Source organism: Ylistrum balloti, unplaced genomic scaffold (assembly GCF_031769215.1).
Source record: "Ylistrum balloti isolate Yb309-2 unplaced genomic scaffold, AGI_CSIRO_Ybal_v1 Utg370392, whole genome shotgun sequence".
In the NCBI taxonomy this organism is placed as follows: domain Eukaryota; kingdom Metazoa; phylum Mollusca; class Bivalvia; order Pectinida; family Pectinidae; genus Ylistrum; species Ylistrum balloti.
In genome coordinates this window covers 288,151-309,799 of record NW_026782271.1, presented here as the reverse complement: position 1 = coordinate 309,799, position 21,649 = coordinate 288,151, and the positions used below count along the sequence as shown (strand labels likewise).

General features: G+C 35.3%; 2 protein-coding genes across 2 annotated transcripts in view; one reads left to right on the top strand and one right to left on the bottom strand.

The window, feature by feature from the left end:
• LOC132554325 (beta-1,3-galactosyltransferase 1-like) overlaps positions 1 to 8,046 on the top strand; it is a 22,663-nt gene extending 14,617 nt beyond the window's left edge. Inside the window, exon 2 of the mRNA XM_060218631.1 lies at positions 6,944 to 8,046. Coding sequence (XP_060074614.1) covers positions 6,944 to 8,046 — 1,103 coding nt within the window. The remainder of the gene's footprint in view (positions 1 to 6,943) is intronic.
• On the bottom strand, positions 7,314 to 21,649 carry LOC132554312 (uncharacterized). The gene is made up of 15 exons (XM_060218618.1): positions 21,433 to 21,649; positions 20,679 to 20,793; positions 20,192 to 20,488; positions 19,698 to 19,795; positions 19,364 to 19,414; positions 17,981 to 18,207; positions 15,480 to 16,931; positions 14,641 to 15,141; positions 14,006 to 14,441; positions 13,278 to 13,750; positions 12,630 to 13,050; positions 11,552 to 11,819; positions 10,733 to 11,118; positions 10,389 to 10,496; positions 7,314 to 7,955 (listed from the first exon to the last, which is right to left on the bottom strand). Exons 1-14 carry the CDS (start codon positions 21,647 to 21,649, stop codon positions 10,402 to 10,404), a joined length of 5,037 nt encoding a protein of 1,678 aa, XP_060074601.1. The 3' UTR covers positions 7,314 to 7,955; positions 10,389 to 10,401.

Here is a 21,649-nt window from a genome sequence, read left to right as displayed (position 1 = left end):
GTGTAACGTACGTTTGGGTGTACGGGAGCGATTAAAGTTTGGTGTAACGTACGTTTAAGTGAACGGGAGCGATTGGTGTTTGGTATAAAGTACGTTTGGGTGTACGGGAGCGATTGGTATTTGGTGTAACTTACGTTTGAGTGTACGGGAGCGATTAAAGTTTGGTGTAACGTACGTTTGAGTGTACGGGAGCGATTAAAGTTTGGTGTAACGTACGTTTGAGTGTACGGGAGCGATTAAAGTTTGGTGTAACGTATTTTTGAGTATACGAGAACGATTTTGGGGTAAGGGAGGGTTTGCATGTGTGTTTACGTTCATTTCATTGACTAAATCACTTGTGTTGTTATGACTTTGTCAGATATAGGGGAGACTAATGGATAAATACAGGTGTATGTTAATGCCGTTATCAATTGGTACATATAATGTATGTGGGATGTTGACGAATTCGGACGTGGGCCACACATTCTGATTTCCAAGAGCTAATGCCCTTCTTTTCCCCCTCTCAGTGCGTGTGCAAAGGTGTGTGTGAGCTCTCAGAAAATACAATAAGTATTATAATCTAGAAGGTTGCTTTTAAAGAAATAATCTCCGCAAATCAATTTTTTTTGCTAATATATTTCAAACCGCATTTTAAATGAAAATTTTATTATGTAAAAGTCAGAGGTTCGATTCAAATCAGCAGGTTTGTTGGTAGTCTTGATTGGTTAGTGCGATAAGAAACACTGCGCATGTAATTCAGAAATGCTCCCGGGATAGCCCACAGGGTGGTATAGTGATAAGGGGAGGCCACACGACTATGTCAACATTGTTATCTTTCCACACATATGTCGCATTGGTTAACGAGTGGCGTACAACCTGTTCTGTGCTGAAATGATATAAACAGTGAGGTAAACTACACAGGGATAATTCGTCATGATTACGGTCAAGACTTGTTTTCGAAAAATGCTTTAATCTAAAATAATGCAGACTGGTAATCGTCAGCTGAGGGTGTGAACGTTTCATGGAAACATAAATGACAGAACGAAGGATACAGTAAACCCTTCCGGGAGGATAAAAATAGTAAGTATATCAATATATTTTACCTAAACAAAATTTCAATCAGGACATGTTTGAAGGCTAAACTGTTTCTATGCAAACGTCACATGAGTTTCTCATTTCGAGCACCGCTATCGTTTGACCTAGTCGGGTAACAATCACTATAAGCACATGAGCAGGTTTTACCTGTACCTCTCACTGTTCTGATGTCTTCGATGTACATTCGCAGGGAGTTTCGTAGTCACATTGTCTATCTCAATTTGATGCAATTTGATAGAATCTTAAATGGGTTTGTTCTATGGACCGTAATATCTCATCCCGACAGGAAGAAAGCTTACCGATTAATTTCTCGATCAATGTCTCGTGAAATGTGTCTCAAAATTGATGACGTCACCAATTTGCGACCTGGTTACAATAAATAAATGAAAAAATGATAGCGCGTACTAGATGTATCTCCCTTACCAATGTGATAATAATTACGCCATCTCTAGCGTTCACGGAATCGCCCTGTGCCTTGTATTTGAAAAATTTACTTCATTTGCTACACGTATATTCCATTTGATTTAGAAATTGGGCTGACAATTTCATAAAGATTAACTTGATCGTTTTTGATAATATTTTCTAGTCCATTTCCTGACATGTAGGTATCCGTTTGTTGTTTTTTTACAATTAACCAGAAAGCTGTCTGTATATAGGTGTTGTTTATGTTGGTGCATTAGAGTGAATGGATAGCATCGAAACATGATATAACTAAAATGCACGTCAACGATTTGTTTAAACAAGTTAGTCATCACAGCAATTCAATATTAACCGTAGTAAAGATAAGTACATCCAGTACTACAATGTTATAAATTGTTTTGTTGGTGATTTAATGCTTGCGAAATTACAATATTCAAAAGAACGTTCAACGTGAAGTATCATGTCCTGTCTCATGAAAGGAGGACAACTCAAATCCATGCGAGCATCCAACTTTGAAAAAAAGTTAATAAGATCAACACACAGAAGCTCAGTAACGGGAAGTTAATGACCCAGGCTAAAATGATAACTTTATTAATATGTTACACGTGTACACCTTATTATAATGTCTTATCAAATAACTTTGATCTGTATTTGGATAATTTATTGTTAAACTGATACACATGAAATACTGCTGAAATTACAAATAAAATGGTTTAAAAAATGCATTGACTTGAGAGAGAATTTTAAAAATGTGACTTTCTGAACAAATTACTATGACTAGATATGAATTAGATACTTTCTTATGCTCTCTTCCCACGTAAGCTATAAATAATAATAAAAAGAAACAACTCCTTACAGCTTACGACAAGTTCTCCGAAGAGCACACAGCGATGAATGTACTTCTGTGGTTAACAACAAATTCACTTCATTTGATATTTAATTCTTAACACTTAAAAGCTAGTTTTAAAATCACAGATAATTAACAATGCTTTTCTCTCAACTTTCATTGTTTAACCCCTTAACTCCCAACTACGCATTTCTACGCATTGTGATGTTGGTGTTGGGAAAACAGTCATATATCCCTTATTTGTAGAGGTATTGATCTACTGATTATATCTCTCAAATTTAGAGAGAAAATGTTGAACAACTGTTGTTCTTAGAAAATTTTGCCTTGAAAGATATTTCTTGCGATTTTTCTAGTTGAATATACAAGGCATTGCTTTCCAGAATATTTTGGATTGATGATGTCGTGTGTGCGGTGTACGTAAATGTATATTGGTGGGTCCAGGTTGTATTCTACATATATGTTCATAAAGAACGAGATATTTCACTCGAATTTCAATATATGGAAACCTAATATCCAAAATCGTATGCATGTTCAATCACATTCACATAATTCGCTGCAGATAATTTGATTTGACAAATAAAATGTATCCGATACTATCCAAACAACCTCGTGTCAGCCTATACTACACACATTCGCGGAATTCTATCACCATTTGAAGACAGACTGAAAATTTCAACCTGTCAATATTTGCAAATGATGGAGTCATTGGGGTAAACCTGTCCACCGCAAAGAAATGAACAGGGCGTTCATCTTGCCACCATATCATAGCATAGGTGAGTATTAAATTTAAAAGGCTAGTTATTGTTTTCTGGTATGTCCAAAGTGATCAATTTAGATTTAGAGGAGCGAGCACATGTTTTACGTGACCTGACTTATTTTGTGATAAGCCCGGTGTTACTACATGTAGCTATATACATCTGTATGTGATACATCCCTGACGAAGTACATGCATTTTTCTCCGTCTATGTGTTTACACTGTCAAATCTACTGCAGTTTTCTACCTGATTATGACTTATTACATATCAGTTGTCTGAGGACACTGCATATTTGTCAGCAATAAAAAAAAAGTTTTGTAACTTTTCCCCTCTGAACTAACTTCTTTTTATCATTTTTGTCGTAAGGTACTCAATATATTTTAAATGATTTATCTATTGTAAGAGATATTGTTCCAAATTCGGATAAACAAATGATGAATTCACAAAATACACATTATTGTATGGAAAGGACAAAGTTATAGGGAACAGTTCCTTCCGGCTCGATCAGAAATAGTAGGGATGCTATTACATTTACATAATAAAGGGAGTGGGGACATATGAATGCAGGGTGATTAGAGGTGTACAATATAACCTAAACAAAATGGCTCCTGTCTTATTCAGATTCCTGGTGATACCATCCTTGATGTTTGGTTCTTGTATCGTTTTTTTTTCTGAACTTCTGCCAAAATTAATCTACAACTTATTCGTTTTAGTTGCCAATTTATTTACAAAATGACAGCTGAAATAGTCAAGGCAATTAATGAAAAATGTGGATACTGGTTAAGTTGTATTAGATTATGAGGAGCCAAATTAGTGAAACCTCAGCCTACGATGGTCGAAAACCATTCACTAGACCATTTCATTGTACATATCCTGAACAAACAATTTCGAAGAAAAAAATAAATAATAATACAGAAAATACATCTTTGAAGTAACATTATATTTTGAACGTCAAGATTCAACAACCCCTATAATCTGGAAACCTTTTTAATTAGGAAAGTAGTTTGATAAATGTAGTATTACGATAACAGTGATACTCTCAATCCTTACTTACTTGAACTTCAGTAAAGTGTTGTTTTTTGTTATGTACACATGTAAAATTTGAATCGTCTGAATTGATACCATATAGGAACTGACTTATTATACATTTGATGATTTTGATAGCTATATTTCTAAATAAATTCTGTCAACAAATTTGTTAGCACATGCATTACTGATATGACACAGCTTGTGAAATGAACATTGCATATCTATTTTATTCAACCATTCAACCGTTTTGTGATGAAGTATTGATTGAAATGTTCATAAGTGTTCAAAATGATACTTATATTTTTATATATTTTTTTTCTAAATGCTAACTTCAGGTATCATAACAGGACTGCTGTTGCATAGACATAGTGTCATGAAACTGGAACATTCAAGTCAAGCAAGTGCCAGCAGCTCCAGCAAATTCTTCACTTATTTTTGACTTCACCATTTATTTGTAAGGAAGAGTATGCAAAATTAAAATGATTGCAACTAAATTATATGTTGTTGTTTGTAACTTCTAGTAAGTGCTGCAATTAAAACGCTTCAATTTGGTACAGGTAACTGGTCTTGAAAACACCATCACGGTTTAAACAATAATATTATTACTCTGAAAGTCAAAATGTTTTGTTAGTAACATAAATATATTTTTCCATTTTGATAAGATACTTACTAGAGTAAGTAGAGTGTTGATGCGTCTAATTTGGAGTAATGCATTAAGCTCTGTTGTTATATCAATCTCTGTTGTTATATTAAGCTGTGTTGATATAATAAGCTCTGTTGTTATATCAATCTCTGTTGTTATATTAAGCTGTGTTGATATATTCAGCAGTGTTGTTATAATAAGTTGTGTTGAGATATTAAGCTCTCTTGTTTTTAATAGCTTTGTTGTTATATTAAGCTCCGTTGTTATAATAAGCTCTGTTAATATATTAAGCTCCGTTGTTATAATAAGCGTTGTTGATATAATAAACTGTGTTGTTTCTACCAAGTGGTTTTTTTTAAACTAGAGTCCATTAAAGGACCGTCCTATTAAAAGTATTGATTCCAATCTACTCTTTACAGAATGAACGTAATCGACCGACCTCAAGTAACTCATACATGTGTACTTTATCCTATATGTAGGTTGAAATGTGTCATTCAGAGTATTGCTTTGTCACGGTTGTCTTTAACTGGGCCCTTATGATACAATGCAGTAAGCTGTCACGCTCATTCGTGTTTTAAAAACTCCAGATGTGTCTGAAACGAGTTTTGAATGTTGCTCGCACCGTACTTGTCAGATTTCGTAAGTTCACAGACTTTATGTTTCAGTGTTTATCATATATATCTATGGCAGAGTGTTCAACAGAACACAGAATAGGTTTGTGATGACAGGTGTTGTAACTTCAAATCTTTCTCCATGTCGTGTTAAGATGATATTGTGTATCGGGACGTGGTAGGTATGTTGGCTTTCTGAGATAGTATTATGGAATACTTGCAATTTCTTCGTTTATGTTGGAAATGCTTTTTATTGAAAATATTTCTACACTCAAAACAATGTAATTGAAGTCACGGAGAGGCTTTCATAGGCTCGGCCTGTTGCCCAATTCCATTTGTCATCGAAATCAAGACTATAAAATATTCTGAAATATGAAATATAAAAGTCAGTAACTGATATTATGCAATACTTAACTTTGGTGATTATAGAATAAAACATACACAAGATGTAAATATAGATATGCAAGTGAAATATAGGGATGTGATAAATACGTAAGATGACAGAATATTTTGAGTTTGATCAGTCAAAACTGTGAAGATATAGATATTCTTCCAAACTTGTGAAATACACCACGGGAACCATAAATTATCGTCTATATATTGGTGAGACTATATATGTAGTATACTATGACATTCTAAATGAGGTGATGGCTTTATTACAGTGTCATTACCTGCTGACAGGATGATGATATTTGTATGAAACGTTTTGGTGAGTTTTTGTAAATAAAAACTGCGGCATGTGTTGATGTGATAGACGTTATCATTATACAGTAATTAAGCCACAATCGTTAATGACAGCCATTGCAATAACAGACTTTTGAAGAGAGGCATTGTATTGGCGGAACAACACAGCTTTACCGAGTTTCCCGTAGATCTTGAGTTTTACATCATTAATGTATTAATTCAATGAAAATATAAATCCTGCATCTGTGACGTATCACTTTCCACTGGTGATATACAGACTAGGAAAGTCCATGACAGCTGATTAGCAAATGGTCATCCCCCCAATCACGGGGGCAACGAATGCAATGTTATATATGGAAAACAAAAATCATTCTATTCTGATAGTGATTTATAACATAAATGAAACACATGTCCATCGGATGAAAAAAGAATCTAGTGAATGAAACATTTCTGATTGTATAAATATTTGGAAACAGAATAACAATATAAGATCATGAACTAAGGCATTTGATCATTACAATCACCAATAAATTTTCTTGAAGGATGTGACGTGTGACGGAGGGGATGGGGGGCACTGAAGTGAAAAACAGTTTTCTGTTACCTGCATTGATATATATAACATTTCTGCTATTGTCTACTGATATCGCTCAAGAGATATTTTTATAGAACCTGTTTAATACGTGATGTGATAGTGGAGAAGTCAAGTTTATTGATATTGATGACCTATCTAATTTATATAACCTGTGACCTTTGGTGACCCGTAATTAATGAAGACGTAAAATGAAAAAGAATCCTTCCACTATGAGGTTTTGTATTTTGGCGTGTATAGTAATTTTACTTTATTTCTGTTTTTAACAAAGATCTTTTGTATCATTTGCAGATAGAACTAGTATGAAAGCAGTGAAGGACGAAGGTGTTGGGAATCACTTTGGAGTTCGATACCGGAATGGCCTTTTCCTACTTCTAATGTCATTCACATTAATGTCCTATATGATGTGGTATATCGAGAGTTTTGACGGAAGTGTACGTCTATACAGCCCAACTATACTTCCATATATGCAAATACGTCCTGTTTTGCATTCTACAATGAATGATGTTACAAGCAGTGTTGCTTTCCCAACCACACGTACAATCAAACCTTCTGTTTCACCTACGAGTGCTCCGGAAGCTCAAGTGAATCCTCATAATTTTCGATACATTTTTCATGGTAATAACACATGCAAAAGTAGAAATAAGACAGATGTGTTTTTATTGATTACCGTATGTGTTGCCCCGGCTAACTTTAAACATAGGGAAGTTATAAGAAACACTTGGGGATCGATAGCCAAACACAATCAGGAAGTAAGACTTATATTTCTTTTAGGCAAGATTAACAATGAAACAATTCAATTAAAAATCAACAAGGAAAACACAGAATTCGATGATATTGTACAGGAAGATTTCGTCGATTCCTACAGAAATTTATCATTGAAATCAGTGGCGATACTAAAATGGACTATGACATATTGCAGTCGGGTAAAATATGTTTTAAAAGCTGATGACGATGTGTTCATAAATGTTCCGTATCTTATCGGTGTATTGAAGCATAAACATTTAACCAATAGTGTGATAGGGTTTGTAAATCATGGCGCTCGTCCTATCCAAAACCCCGCCTCAAAGTGGTACACTCCACAACATATGTTCAAGGAAGCAGTCTACCCTCCATATACGAGCGGAACAGCTTACGTCATTTCCAGTGATATTGTTTCTAAACTTTACCATGCATCGCTGAGAATACCATTATTCTGGCTGGAAGATGTGTATATAACTGGTTTGTGTAGAAGGAAGATAGGTGCCGTCGCTGCACACGACAACGGGTTTACATACTCCCACAGATCACCGACGGGTTGCACCTACAAAAACACCATAGTCGGTCATGATAACACACGAGAGGAAATCATGAAGATATGGCAGGAACTACACGATCCCAATTTGAAATGTTGATCATTAAAGAGACATAACGTTTTCTCGACGAAATTTGAAAAAAAAAAATCCCATGGGAAAAAGAGGCTTCCTATTGCATAGAATTTGTCTTGATCTTCGTAATATAACTGATTAATAAAAAAGTATAATTATTTTAGAAGAAACATTTTATCGAGAAGTATACAGTGGGCTTAAATTGTGAAAGTGAATGTGTGATTGGAACACTTAGAATAGTGTGGAAAATGATAACGAACAAATGTGTTTGAGAAGATTCGTATTGAAAATGCACCATTTCGTAGTTAACAGCGATGGTATGAAACGTCTGTGAAGCAATAAGAAGAACTGTTGACATCATCAGTGACGCATGAAGAACGAAAGCATAATGCTGTGATTGACTGTTACGATGCAAGTAAAATGCACGAAAAAATGTAATATCAGTGATAATAGAATCACATGTAATGTGACACAAATACAGAAGTTACTGCGTTTGTTTATTATAATATATATTTTTTACAATATAATATTTATGTTATCCGTTCTTAAAATGGAAATAAATGTCACAACTACAACAACACGTCTTTGACTTTCACAATCAATTAAATGTTTGACTTGGATATTCATGTTTTGCAATAAGAACACGGAAATATGCATGCTATACCAAGATCAGGTAACAGCACACAAACTCCTCTACAACCCGATTCGAAAGGATAGAGAGATCCAAATTCAAATTCAAAAAAACTAGAGCAAAAGACGAAAAAAAAGTAATATATACCGGAGACCCCTTTAAAAAGAACCAAGGAGGATTTGTGTTATACCTCATTAATTCGTACTCAGACTAAAATGTGTTATTTCATTATGTCTTTAGTAAATCTTTGATCCTTTTACAAATGACTCCTCAATGTAGCATGCTCTCATTCTGTTTAGTTACTATATGTACATTTTGCATGGCATTAACAAAGATGATAATTCCCATAATAAGCATTTCATAAGTTAGTGCCAATGCAAACTTGTTAACTTAAAATGGAAATTCGTTGAGTCTTATATTGATTAACTCTTCCCATAACTCTCTTCTTAGTCCCAGTTCAGAGCACTATACATAAGGTAGTTGGGTGCTTTGTTTATGGAACTGACTACAAATGGCATCTACTGTTTTAAACGAAAAGAACCACATACGGTGCATGGACGTAATCTCTACAGATGACAGATTTGAAAGTTGAAATATTTTTGTATTCTCTACATCTAGCGTAATTAATTCTCCTCCAAACGGGCCATTCTTTATCACACGCGAATCTGAATTATTCGCGATGATAACATCGGAAAAGAGGGTCTTTCTCCAACGTGCAGTAAGAAACGCCTTACCGAACAATCCATTCTATTCGTCTAAACAACGTCGCCTATCAAATCTTGAGTAAACTCCTAGCCGCCACATTCGCAGACCGAACGCATAGAGTCTAGTGCGGACTCACTTTAGATACATTGGGACATGATGTAGCCGTACCATGATACCCCTCCATTTTCGCGGCCGCCAGAGAAGTGATCGGGCAGATGCGAATTCGCATTTGCCTTCAATCTGATAAATAGTTGGTGACATCTTCATGCCGGGGAATAATCAGTAACATCTGTTTCTGCGATGTTGTTATCAAACATGAGTATAATGTTTGTCATAAGAGAGTTACTTCCCTTATTTAAACGTATCACAAACATTTTATAACAGAACTACACAGTAATGCAGACAAAAATACGATATAAAAGTAAACCAATAAAGTCCAAAAAATATATTTTTAGATTTTTATCAACACTGCATGACTTCTAGTGTGTATTTGCTATATTCTCAAACCAACTGGTAACATATACAATATACTGTATATATGCATAAGTACACCTTACGATATTTGTGTCTTGTGTATAAAGCTGCTTTCTTTTGAGGCGTAACCTTTTTCATATAACCTTAATACTGCATCTGTGTTAAAAGCTGCCAATCACGTGTGTGTCTTGTAAATTTAAGGGGTACACGTCACGCATTTAACGTGCAATAATATTTTGTTTAGTAATTTGTAGGTCTTCGAGAAAAAGTTATACAAAGACATGAACAGTGGAACCCCACGAGTAAAGTGCGTAAGATATGATTAGTGATAGAATTAAGTTAAACAAACCCGTATGAATTATGTCAGTTATATGAACAAAGTGTGCCAAGAGGAATTCCAGAACAGAGTGGTATAATGACGATATATCATGTAACCATAGCGTACGCTATTTTCATTCACAAGGATAACATATTTTCAAACCATGATAAAAGAAAATCAGAAACCAATGATCACACATTTCTGATGATCACATGATTTTTAAAAATATTTGAAAGTTACCGGGAAATTTATCTCAGACCTCTTCCTCAGCCATGGCTGTTGACCTGTTCCGACTAATCTCTAATCCATGATTCCATAACGACTTTGCATAACCTTTTTTGCAATCATCTGGGAACAAAACAAAACTGAGCATGTATGGTGTATCTTATTGAAATAAGTATCCGAATGACAAGACATTGCTGTGACTATTGACATAAGAGTAGTAAGAAGACTCGTGATTCCCAAATGCTATTAAAATATCTTATGATAAAAAAAAACAATAAACAAAACACCTAAAAATAAATAATAAGGTTCTCCTTAAAACACTGATCTAAATGAAAAATAAGCAAGAAAAGGCACCATACCTGTGATTTCTACTTTCACCGATTTTCGATCTCGCCAAAACTGTACCATGCGGTTCACTCTATCCTTTGTCATCAGGTTTAAAAAGTCATGTTCCTGCTGTTCCTCTGTCATCAATATAAGAACTACAGGGAGGAAATTAGCACAAACAAAAACCATTGAACTGAAGTTGAGAATACAGCACATCAATATGCCGTAAATTTCTACGTCACCAGTCAGCATTAGTACTACCGTAGACCCAGCGATGAAAAGGAGGCTAATTGTAGAAGACCACATAACTTGTTTAACTTCCGGCTCCTTTTTAGATCGAAGTTTGTACGAAAGAGTGACAATAAAGACTTCTATAGTCACGAACCAAAATGTTGTCATATACACAGAATAAAGTCCCCTGTAAGGAAAATGAGAATAAAAAATTAGTAACCAAAGTTTAACTCAGATAAGTCGGGAATAGATGGAGAACCAAGCTTGCTTCCATTCCATTTCTTCTTGTAGTTAAAATTCGTCTATTTCCACAATAATAATTTTCCGTAGAAGCTTAAGTAAGTATATATATATATCTGACATTAAGAAATTATTGTAGAAGGAATTAGGGACATAAAACTGACATTTCCTTCAATGAACCTACTGTTCTTGACGACTGTTTTTATACTATCACAGGACAAGGGATAATCCATAAGTCCAAATAACCATGGATTAACAACAGTTAAATAATTCAACATAATTCAGTATTCATCAAATAACGTCCTGTTCGATCAGTTATATATAATACTGATTCATTTTCAGAATACAATGATTCTTCAAAGATTAGGAAAATGACTTACCTATCAAAACTACAACTCCAGGTGATGGTTACGTCATCAATATTCAATATTTCCCGAATACCCGGGACAGTCGAATTGATCTTGACGACTTCATTCTGCAGCCAATTGTTAAATGCAATAATTGTGGGAACCAACAAAAACGGTATATACGTCATAGCGAAATCCCAACGCGGTACTTTGCTTTTATGTAGGCCAAGGTAGGAACGTAAACAGACGGTCTTGTTGATTTTCACTATGAATGATGCGATGCAAATAACATACGAGAGAGCTGCAAAATATTGAATAATCGAAAAGAATTAAATTTCAATGTAGACATATATAAATTCACATTTCTTCACATCGAGTTTTCCATTTCGTTTAACACAATTAGTCCTTGTGAATTGATGATCTGAAGGTAGGTAAAGTACTAAGGTTATATGATAGACTGTTTCTGACTACAGGAAAAGGGGAAACTGTAGAGATGAGAAAGACATTTTTGGTTGAAAGAAAATGCCAAAAAGGCCAGCAAATTCGACCATTGAAAAACAAGGCCATTGCTTATGTCACATTTAATAGAATTTACAGCTTCTCAAATCTAATTCAATCGAAAATAAGGAAAGGTACATAATTATTTTACTTCAATTCCTATAAAGTGAGACAATAGCTTATTGTAATTTCTTATTCTTATCTCTCAAATAACTTTTAAGAGGTTTTAAGAAACCTGGAAGAACTGTGCTACATTACCATATTTGCAATTTCTGTATATATATTGCGTATATGCAGTTGAATCTAATTTGCTAAACAGTGGCAATAGGCTAGATTTGACTGCGCTATATAAAGAACATTTATAGTAATCAATTTTGTATGGCAGGTGCCGTCGATTAGTAGAGGAAGCACCCCCCCCCCCCCCCTTACAAAACATATGGCCTTACTCATTTTACTTTTTCAGAGGTCTTTGTGGAAATATTTCTTTTGATTATATTTTGCCTAATTTGGCCGAACTTGAGTTCTGTTGCTGATATGTCGGTATTTGTTTTCAATTGATTTGTTTATGTACAATATACCAATTTAAGATTACATCTGTCAAACATAATCTTACCTGGGGCACCGAGTTGTATAGTACACATCAGGTAGGTCTGAGTGAACAGGTAGCTGAAGCTAGAACAGGACATGAGAACACAGCCCAACAAAATTCCAGTATCAGCATCCGCACAGAGGCTAAATACTTTATGTGTGTAAAACTTACACAAAATGTTAGTCGCTATTCCAATAAACATAAAAGAAATCAAGACCAAGATAATATCTATAACGCCAAGTGCAGTGAAGATTTTGTGCTGAAGAATAGGACCAGCTGATCGCAATGATGTCACGCGGGCGTCATACTCATTCACAAAATAAGGATCCATGCAATCCCTGCAATCGCCTTGGCATATGGAATCTGGTTTGACACGTACACCGTTTCTATAGAAACTCAACTTCCTCATATCGAGAGTCAACTTTTTGTTTACAAAGGTACCGACCTGTAAATTCAAATATTTGTTCAACACTTGATTTCATGGCATGTGAAAAAAAAGCAGCAAACAAAAAATACAGTTATCAAAATTTAGCTTCTTGGCGATAAATATTTCGTAAGGAAATAACATTTGGAAAAAGAGAGATAAACATGTTCATAAATGGACATCGCATTCTGAATATGTGTTTCAGAATATTAGTAGCAAAAAATAGAAATCTGAACACATATACGTACATCCACTAAACGGATTCCTCCTTCAGGACTCTTTTGGACGTTTGTCACTATCAAAGCTTTGAAGACGGTAGTTTTATCCCTGAATTTAAATGGTGTTCCTCCAGGCGAGGTAAAGTTAACTGCAATGAGATGACGGTTTATATTATTGTAGAATTTTGTCCGATTTTCTTTGGTGCAATCTTGAATATTCGTCTTGCAATCTTCTAGTAGACCGTGAAGTGCATGGCCTAAGGCGAAGACAGAATCCAAGATCCCGTTGGTAGACGGGCTGGCATGCACATTACTTGTTAACAGGCTTTCTGAATACGAGCAGTCTACATCATAGGTTGTAGAAAAATGCAAATTACAGCCGTTCGCTTGCTGCCAGAAATCTGCAAACCAGGGATCATTAGCTTTGTCCTTGATGTTAAGGCCTAAAAAGTAGTTCATGAACTGTTCATTTATTTGAATATCCTGTCGGGTGGAAAGCACACCTAGAGAATAAAAGATATTTTTTAAAGCCACATGTACATTTTTACTACTGTAATAAAATGAAAAAACCGTTTTCAATATCATCCCCAAAGTAATGTCAACATTCTCATTTTGGGGTAAATTTGATAATAGTGTAATTTGTAATTTTTTACATCACGGAAAACTAGACTATTCCTGCGTTTACAGTAAAACATAGCAGATACTTTGTACTACGTTTGAGACTCTGAATAAGGATGAATAAAATGTTTCATTCCTACCTATGTCATTTTCAGACAGATGGTGCTCCAAGTTATATATTTCGAAAGGAAGAACGAAGAACAGGCGTCCTGATAGGTTTAACTCGCGCGATACCGTTAGAACGCGTTTGATGGTGTTTGAAGATGCAAGTAATATTACTGCAGTGGCGCCCTCTATCTCTGTCATGTTGATTAAGGTAGAACGTGTAATCTCGGTTGAAGCAGAAATGTCTAAAACATTTCTACTAGCTATACATATGCCATTTACTTCGGATAAATCTGCAAAGTACTTCAATACACTGTCCATGAACGGATCGGATATGACATGGATATAAGTCCATTTTAGTTGCAAACATAGTTCAACAATATAGTCCATTTCCTCAAATGGAGAAGGCATTGTCATGAACAAGCGTGGGTGTTCTCGATTGTCGTCAATATCGGCACGAGAGGAGATAATCTGGAAAATAACAAATTATTTCAAATCAGAAATTGAAGACTAAATACCTATTTCGTGTGTATGAACTTATTGTGTTAGCGTGTTAAAGATTGCCAATTAGTATTAAATAATGCATTTATGAAGAGTTACTTCCCGTAAATATGTAATCTGTGGCAACTCCAGTGTTATAAATACAAATATAGATATAGAATACACTTACAACTGGAATATCTTCATCTATTGTTCGTGTTGCAGTTTCCATAGAAATAGCATCCCCAATATTTTCACCTCCGACGATACCAAGAATAGTGGCATTTGGAGGTAGGCCTCTTGATGACAGAACTAAATTTGGCTTTAGGGCGCTTTGTACAATATTTTTCGTCTTTGTGGGGATACCACAAGTAGGAAAAACTGCTAGACCAAGTGTCACATTGGGTAGTAAAGCGGTACTGTTATTGATTGCAGTTACTCCCCATATCATTGTTTTCATTGCTTGATATCCATTGCTGTTCACTTCGTCTGAACAGTCGTCACCCTTGTACTTGTACAATTTAACAAAACCGTATAACATTGGATCACCGTCCATATAGATGTACGGTCTACCAAATATCTCGGGCGGCACATGTGCGCATGGATTAGAATCACAATCTGATATTTTCATAATCGGCGAAATGGAAAGATCCCTAGTCACGCTGAGTGACCCGTCTTCAAAGGAACCAACCTGGAGGAATGAAACAAAATCATGTGCAATCATATGATAACGTTAATAAAAATCTGAAAGCGTTTCCATACTATTTTCCTCTATCATTATATCTCTCACAAGTTTTATCAATTCGCGATTTTCTTACCGTATTTTTCATTATGATATATCCTAAAATATATAAATACATAGGTAATATTCTGCGCAACATTTCTTGGTTAACATATGTCAAAAGATTCTTACTAAGTTAACATTCCTGTTATTATTCGAGTTAATATACAAAATACCACAAATCGACTTATATGTGTCGGTAAATTTCACTTCGAATATCTTGATATCTGAAATGTTCACGGCGTTACCTTCTGGTATTTGTTGATTTTTAGCTCCTGATCAAAGATAACTTGATAAATTCCGAATGATGCTGGACCATTTCCTTTGCTGTCAAAACGAATGTTCTTCCCAATTGAACCAAGAAACTCGTTTTGGAAAATATTTTCCTGAAGCCGATTTGCTAAATTATTCCTAGCGTCTTGACAGAAATCTCCTAAAGGGCATGTTTGATGAATCACCTCATCCAGACTCCTTGCCAGTGCTTCAACTGAATCAATTACTAAATAAGCATCGTTGTGGCTAAATATATCAGAATGTATCCTATCACAAATATTATAAGTCACTTCATCCTTAGTGTAGTTGCTACATTTGTCTATGAGTTTGAAAAGTTCGTCTGTGTACGTGTCGGACGTAAAGTTGTTTTTCTGCATCCGTGTCAGATGTTCATTGAATGAAGGAACTGGGTATGTAGGTATGCCTACCACGAATGCCTGTTGTAACAAATTAGAGTATGATAACAGATCATCGTCGTGTAAAGTCATAAACCATGAGTTGTCGCCGATCCACATGACATTTTCGACATTTCGTCTCTCCATCGCTCGAAACAACGGCAATAACACCTCAGCTTCTGCGAATGTAACCAACACTCTTGTTGAGTTTAGATTTCTTGCTATGAATTCATCTACTAAGTAATCCATTGAGGAATCAATCTGACTGATGTCCTCCGTTATGCGCATCCCATAGACAACTGATATATCGAAAGAGGCGGCTGTGTCCATTACAACAACAGAGCTAGCATCATTAAGGAGGACCTCTGTGTACACAATGCCAATGTGTTCCACGCCAAATGCCTTAAGTACCTGAAACATGACGCTTATTTCTTCCCGTTGATCTGGTACCATTCTCATAAAATCTGGATAGACTTCTTTGTTACTTAAATCAGAATCGATCGCTGTCGCGCTGATAGTAAGTAGATCTTTACTATGGAGATAACCGGCCAAAGGTGTATATTCATCATGACGTGTGAAACCAACTGCTCCAAATATTTGAGACATGGCATGAAAATTGATTCCGTTCCAAGCATTACCACTGTATACCTGTTCTAGTTGGAATATTGTACGGGCAGGTAACGAGCAACTGTCTATCATGACGTATCCTAGAGACAGACCAGGAAGAATAGCCATATCATTGTTAATGACGTCAATGCCGTAGACAGCTGCTTCTGCTAGAACGACCTGATCTGGGTCAAGGTCACCACATCCATTTGGTGTATTAGCACGCTCGTGCATTGGGAAGACAGCAAGCAGGTACACATCTGCATGTCCGGACACGTGCAGACCATCAACCCTATTTTTACGTCGACATTCCCAGCGATATGGCTGACTGGTCGAAACGACATGGTTATCAAAAGGAGTGGTGTCTTTGTCGTAGAAAATGATATGAGATATAACCTTTAACTCGTCGTTTGCAGCTGTCATGGTCTACAACACAAAATATATAATATGAAAATGCATAATTAAATTTTGTTTTTGTTTTCTTGCTTTCTATATTCTATAGGTTTCAACTAAAACGCGTTCTTCATTTCTTTCTTTTGTACAATGAGTTAAACCAGTTACTCCACCCGAAGCAAGGAAATCAGTACGTATGTATACTTATAACAAGAAAAGAAACAATGATGGCAGTGAGCAGCAATGAGTTTTGTAAGTATGTATGATCTAAACAAGTAAAGAAACAAGGAAATCTGTAAACATGTATGCTTTTGACAAGAGAAAGGCAAGGAAGTCTGTACGTGTGTATGCCCTTGACAAGAAAAGAAGCAATGAGGTATGCGTGTATGCTTTTAAAAGGTAAAGAAGCAAGGAAGTCTGTAAGTATGTATGATCTATCGATAGCATCAAATCATCCTATAAACTTATATCCTTATTCTATCTAACTAATGGGGAATCGATATATCTGCGGATACGTATACTCTATCACATCCTTCGTTTTACACTGCGACTAGTTGCATCACAGCGGAGTGTTCTTCAGGTACAGATAATGTTACACATGGCAACAAGCTTTAAGCTTATTTTCATAAACTGACATGTTAATTTATATATAGGGGATCTTTATACATTCTTGTCCATTTATATGAAATTTATTAGACGAATCTGAGAATTCCCAATTTTTCGAGACTTTGGCAAATTTTGAAAATCTCTTTTGAAATGTAAATGATTCTATGTATCATATTATTAGTGTAATTAGACTGATATGCAAAATGTAAGATAGTGATGTTCTCATTCTATATATTTGAAGACGTCATAATGCATATGGCACCATGAAGCTCTGCTGTCACAATTGAAACAGTGGAAGGAGACCTGAAGCTCATCACAGTTCTGTTAGGTATACAACAGGTGCGTAATGACAAAACAAGAAATGTGTTGTATGTTATTACACAATCAACAAGGTAATTATGTGATAAATTTATATTTGATTATAAATACTATGCAAACAAAAGAAAAACTGTTCATGTATTTGTAACCCGCCTTACTTTGATCCACGCCATTGTGCTGATATTTCCTTGATAGCTGTATACAGATATATTGCCCATATCCTCCCGCAATACGTCTAGCAGAGACATTCGAATACAGTTCATTGGAATAACGCTAGTATTTCCTGTCAGGCAGCGAGAAATATCAGACATCGCCGCGTCCACTCCATGCAGTAAAACCTGAATAGTCTTCTTTAACGAAGTACTTTCCAAAGTGCCATTTCTCACTACAAAAAAAAAATAAATAAATAAATAAAAACGTTTATGAAATGCGCTGTTAATATAAAGTTTTTTTTGTGATATTTTGTATTAAAATAACAACGTAGCGCTTCCATGTTTTTTACATCGAGTACATACAGATATATTGGACCTTGCTCCAACATATGCCAAACATACAAAAGATGTTTCCTGGGAATACAGATAAATATAGATGTTTGGCAAATATCATGACTACCATGATCGTTTTATTATGCTCAACGATGATGATGAAGTGGATATCAATACTACAGTTATCAACGTTTTGCACGATAAGCATATCAAAATGATAATATGATATTATAAATCATATACCGCCATAGGTTATATAACGATCAACTTCACCAGATATAGACAACCTAAGTAGTAATCATGATGTCATGTCATCAAAATTAATGCACTCAATACACAGAAATTAAGATTAGTAACAATTTTCTATTAGACAGTGTTAAGACCAGGTTACGATTCCATTTATCAAAACATGGTAAGAGAGATGTTGAGAAGACAGAATTGATGTGGGTGATCACTGGCGGTCATTTGGTCACCTGACGGCTTCGATGTTTAGAGATAATGACGCTAGTTTGATTCAATGTCTTGATATTGAGTTTAATTATTTGTTAATTTGTGTGTTTTTTTACAGTCAATCTATCTATATGTTTTATATTGATTTCGATGTCGAAATACGGAATATTATCCTGAAGTCTAAATCGTTCTGACTGTTCTATATTTTCTTGTTGTCTTGGAACATGTAACTGTGATATATGTTGTCTTGGTAACTGTGACCATGCTGTTTTAATATCTGTGACATGTTGCCTTGGCAACTGTAACCATGCTGTCTTGGTAACTGTGACATATGTTGCCATGATAACTGTGACTATACTGCCTTGGTAACTGTGACATATGTTGCCTTGGTAACTGTAACCATGCTGTCTTGGTATTTGTGACATGTTGCCTTGATAACTGTGACATATGTTGCCTTGGTAACTGTGACATATATTGCCTTGGTAACTGTGACCATGCTTCCTTGGTAACTGTGACATATGTTGCCATGGTAACTGTGAATATGCTGCCTTGGTATCTGTGACAAGATAATGGTATTCCCTATACCGTATGATATCATGTACTGACCATATCCTGGTACTTTAGTGTGAGTCCATTCTCTGCTGATCGCCAAGGTGCCTGTAAACAAAGGAGAAATAGACTGAAAATAGCTCAAACAACATACTACACTAATGTAACTATCTGGCGTTTTCTGGTCTGCTTTATAGACAAATCTATCATCATCACAATTAAAGTAATGTCAGATTTACATAGAAAATAGTTTCCATTATGATGGAACACAAAGATAATATTTCTCTTTGGGGTATGTTCATGTTGTTGTCGTTGCCATGGAAATAATCAAATAATACCATCGTAACACAAACTTATCATTGGGACTAACAATATCGTTACTGTGACTCACCTAGCGGCGGAGATACGCTAGTGTCATCTAAGCTACCAATGGTGATGAAATGGAAGAGCGTCGAACTGCCATGTTTCTTCACGGTTTCAATGAATCGTCTGCAAAAGGGTACAGAAGTTGTTTAATCTACCTTTAAAATAGATAATAATTTCCTCCATGTTACAAATGTATGGGAATTATGGGATTATCGATATTAAATTAAGATGATACGATGATATAGCAGGTTCTCAATAGTAGTTAAAATGATGTATGTTTTCAGCTTTGGCTAGACTTTTGAGGAGAATCAATGAAATGAGCAATTCAGAATCTGCCAGCAGCTTATTAAAAGCTGAAAAAAAAACAAACAAAAAATGGAAATAGATAAATTAAAATAAGTAAAATAAAGACAGAAAAAAATAGTGTATGTACCATATATGGAGATTTAATTATCAATATTTTGATGAGATACGAATGACGATGAATATAACTTTTAATTTATCCACAGATTGTCATACTTAGTCAGCACGTTGTCCATCAGCAACAGGACGCCACTGGTGTTGTATTCTCTTTCCAGAAACTGTATAGTGTCCAAAATCTTTGTTGTCGTGACGTCATGACTGATGACGAATGACTTGAGTATACATATGTTTGAATGTCCAGCCTCTGTTTTCACGTGTTCTAGGACATTCGAGAAGTAAGAGGTATCCTGGAAAACGGCCTGCACGTAACTCCAACGTAGATAGGTCAAAAGCCGTACCATGGTGGACGTGACGTCATTAACTAGCATCGTCACAGACACTAAAGTAGGGTACCTGTCATTGCAATAATTAACTGTGTTGATTATATTAACGATGGAGAAATCAGAACATACAATGTGTACTTATTAGAGTTAGATCTGACACAAAAGTAAGGTACCTGTCATTGCAGTAATTGAATGTGTTGATTATATTAAAGATGTAGAAATCAGAACATAAAATGTATATAGAATTAGTTAGCTCTTACTTTGTAATACGTTGTACATCCGGGTACATTTCCAGGAGAGGAATTCCTTCCTTGGATAGGTGATCCGACAATTTGTCTTTCAATGACGAACCATCCCCCAGGTCAGAGAATATTGCTGTTGAAAGATAACTTGACTTAAACTATAAATATAATACACGTTTATTCAAGGCATGCAAATCGTTAATACAACAACTTGTACCTACGTTTTGACAGATTCGTTCCTTTATCTGTATTAACATTGTTGGGTTACATGCCTTGATACAGTTAAATTCATTGTTTAGCTCTACTGTATCTCACTCTTTATTATGAAAAGGTGCTATTCACTTGTGCATCTTTTGTACCATATTAAAGACTCTCTTCATATACTTGTGGTACTTTTCTAAAAATAAAATATAAGGCGGTATATACACAAAAATTGATTAATTTCTGCTCTAAATTTTGGAAATGTTGGGTTTATGGAAATCGATTTGAAATATAATTTCACCGTCATTAAAAATAAGTAGAAAAGAAAACAAAAAGAAAATGTATTTCACAAACCAACAGTTTCTGCTGATGAAAACTTGAACTTATGACTTGAAAATGTCCAGTCAAACAGTCTTGACAACTCGTAAAAATAATGAGAAAATATTACAATTAATCGCCGCTCCAGCTAAGTCTAAGTTATAAGAAAATGTTTCAACTACCAGTATCAATTTCTTGTCTTTTCCTCATATAATCAGGCCCAATGGGCCTCTTGTATTGCATATACACCTACCCAAAATATTCGACGTATTCTCTATCCGGAGAAGCAAATCATCCAGAGCATCAACGGTGTCATTTACCGCCAAGGTCTCCACGGTCAAAGACATATTCCTTTCCGACACATCAATCATTTGTTTCTGAAGGTAAGAATTCACTTCCGCAACATAGGAGTCTACATGTTCTCCGTGTAGTATACCAGAGTCAACAAGTCCGATAACTCTTAGATCCAT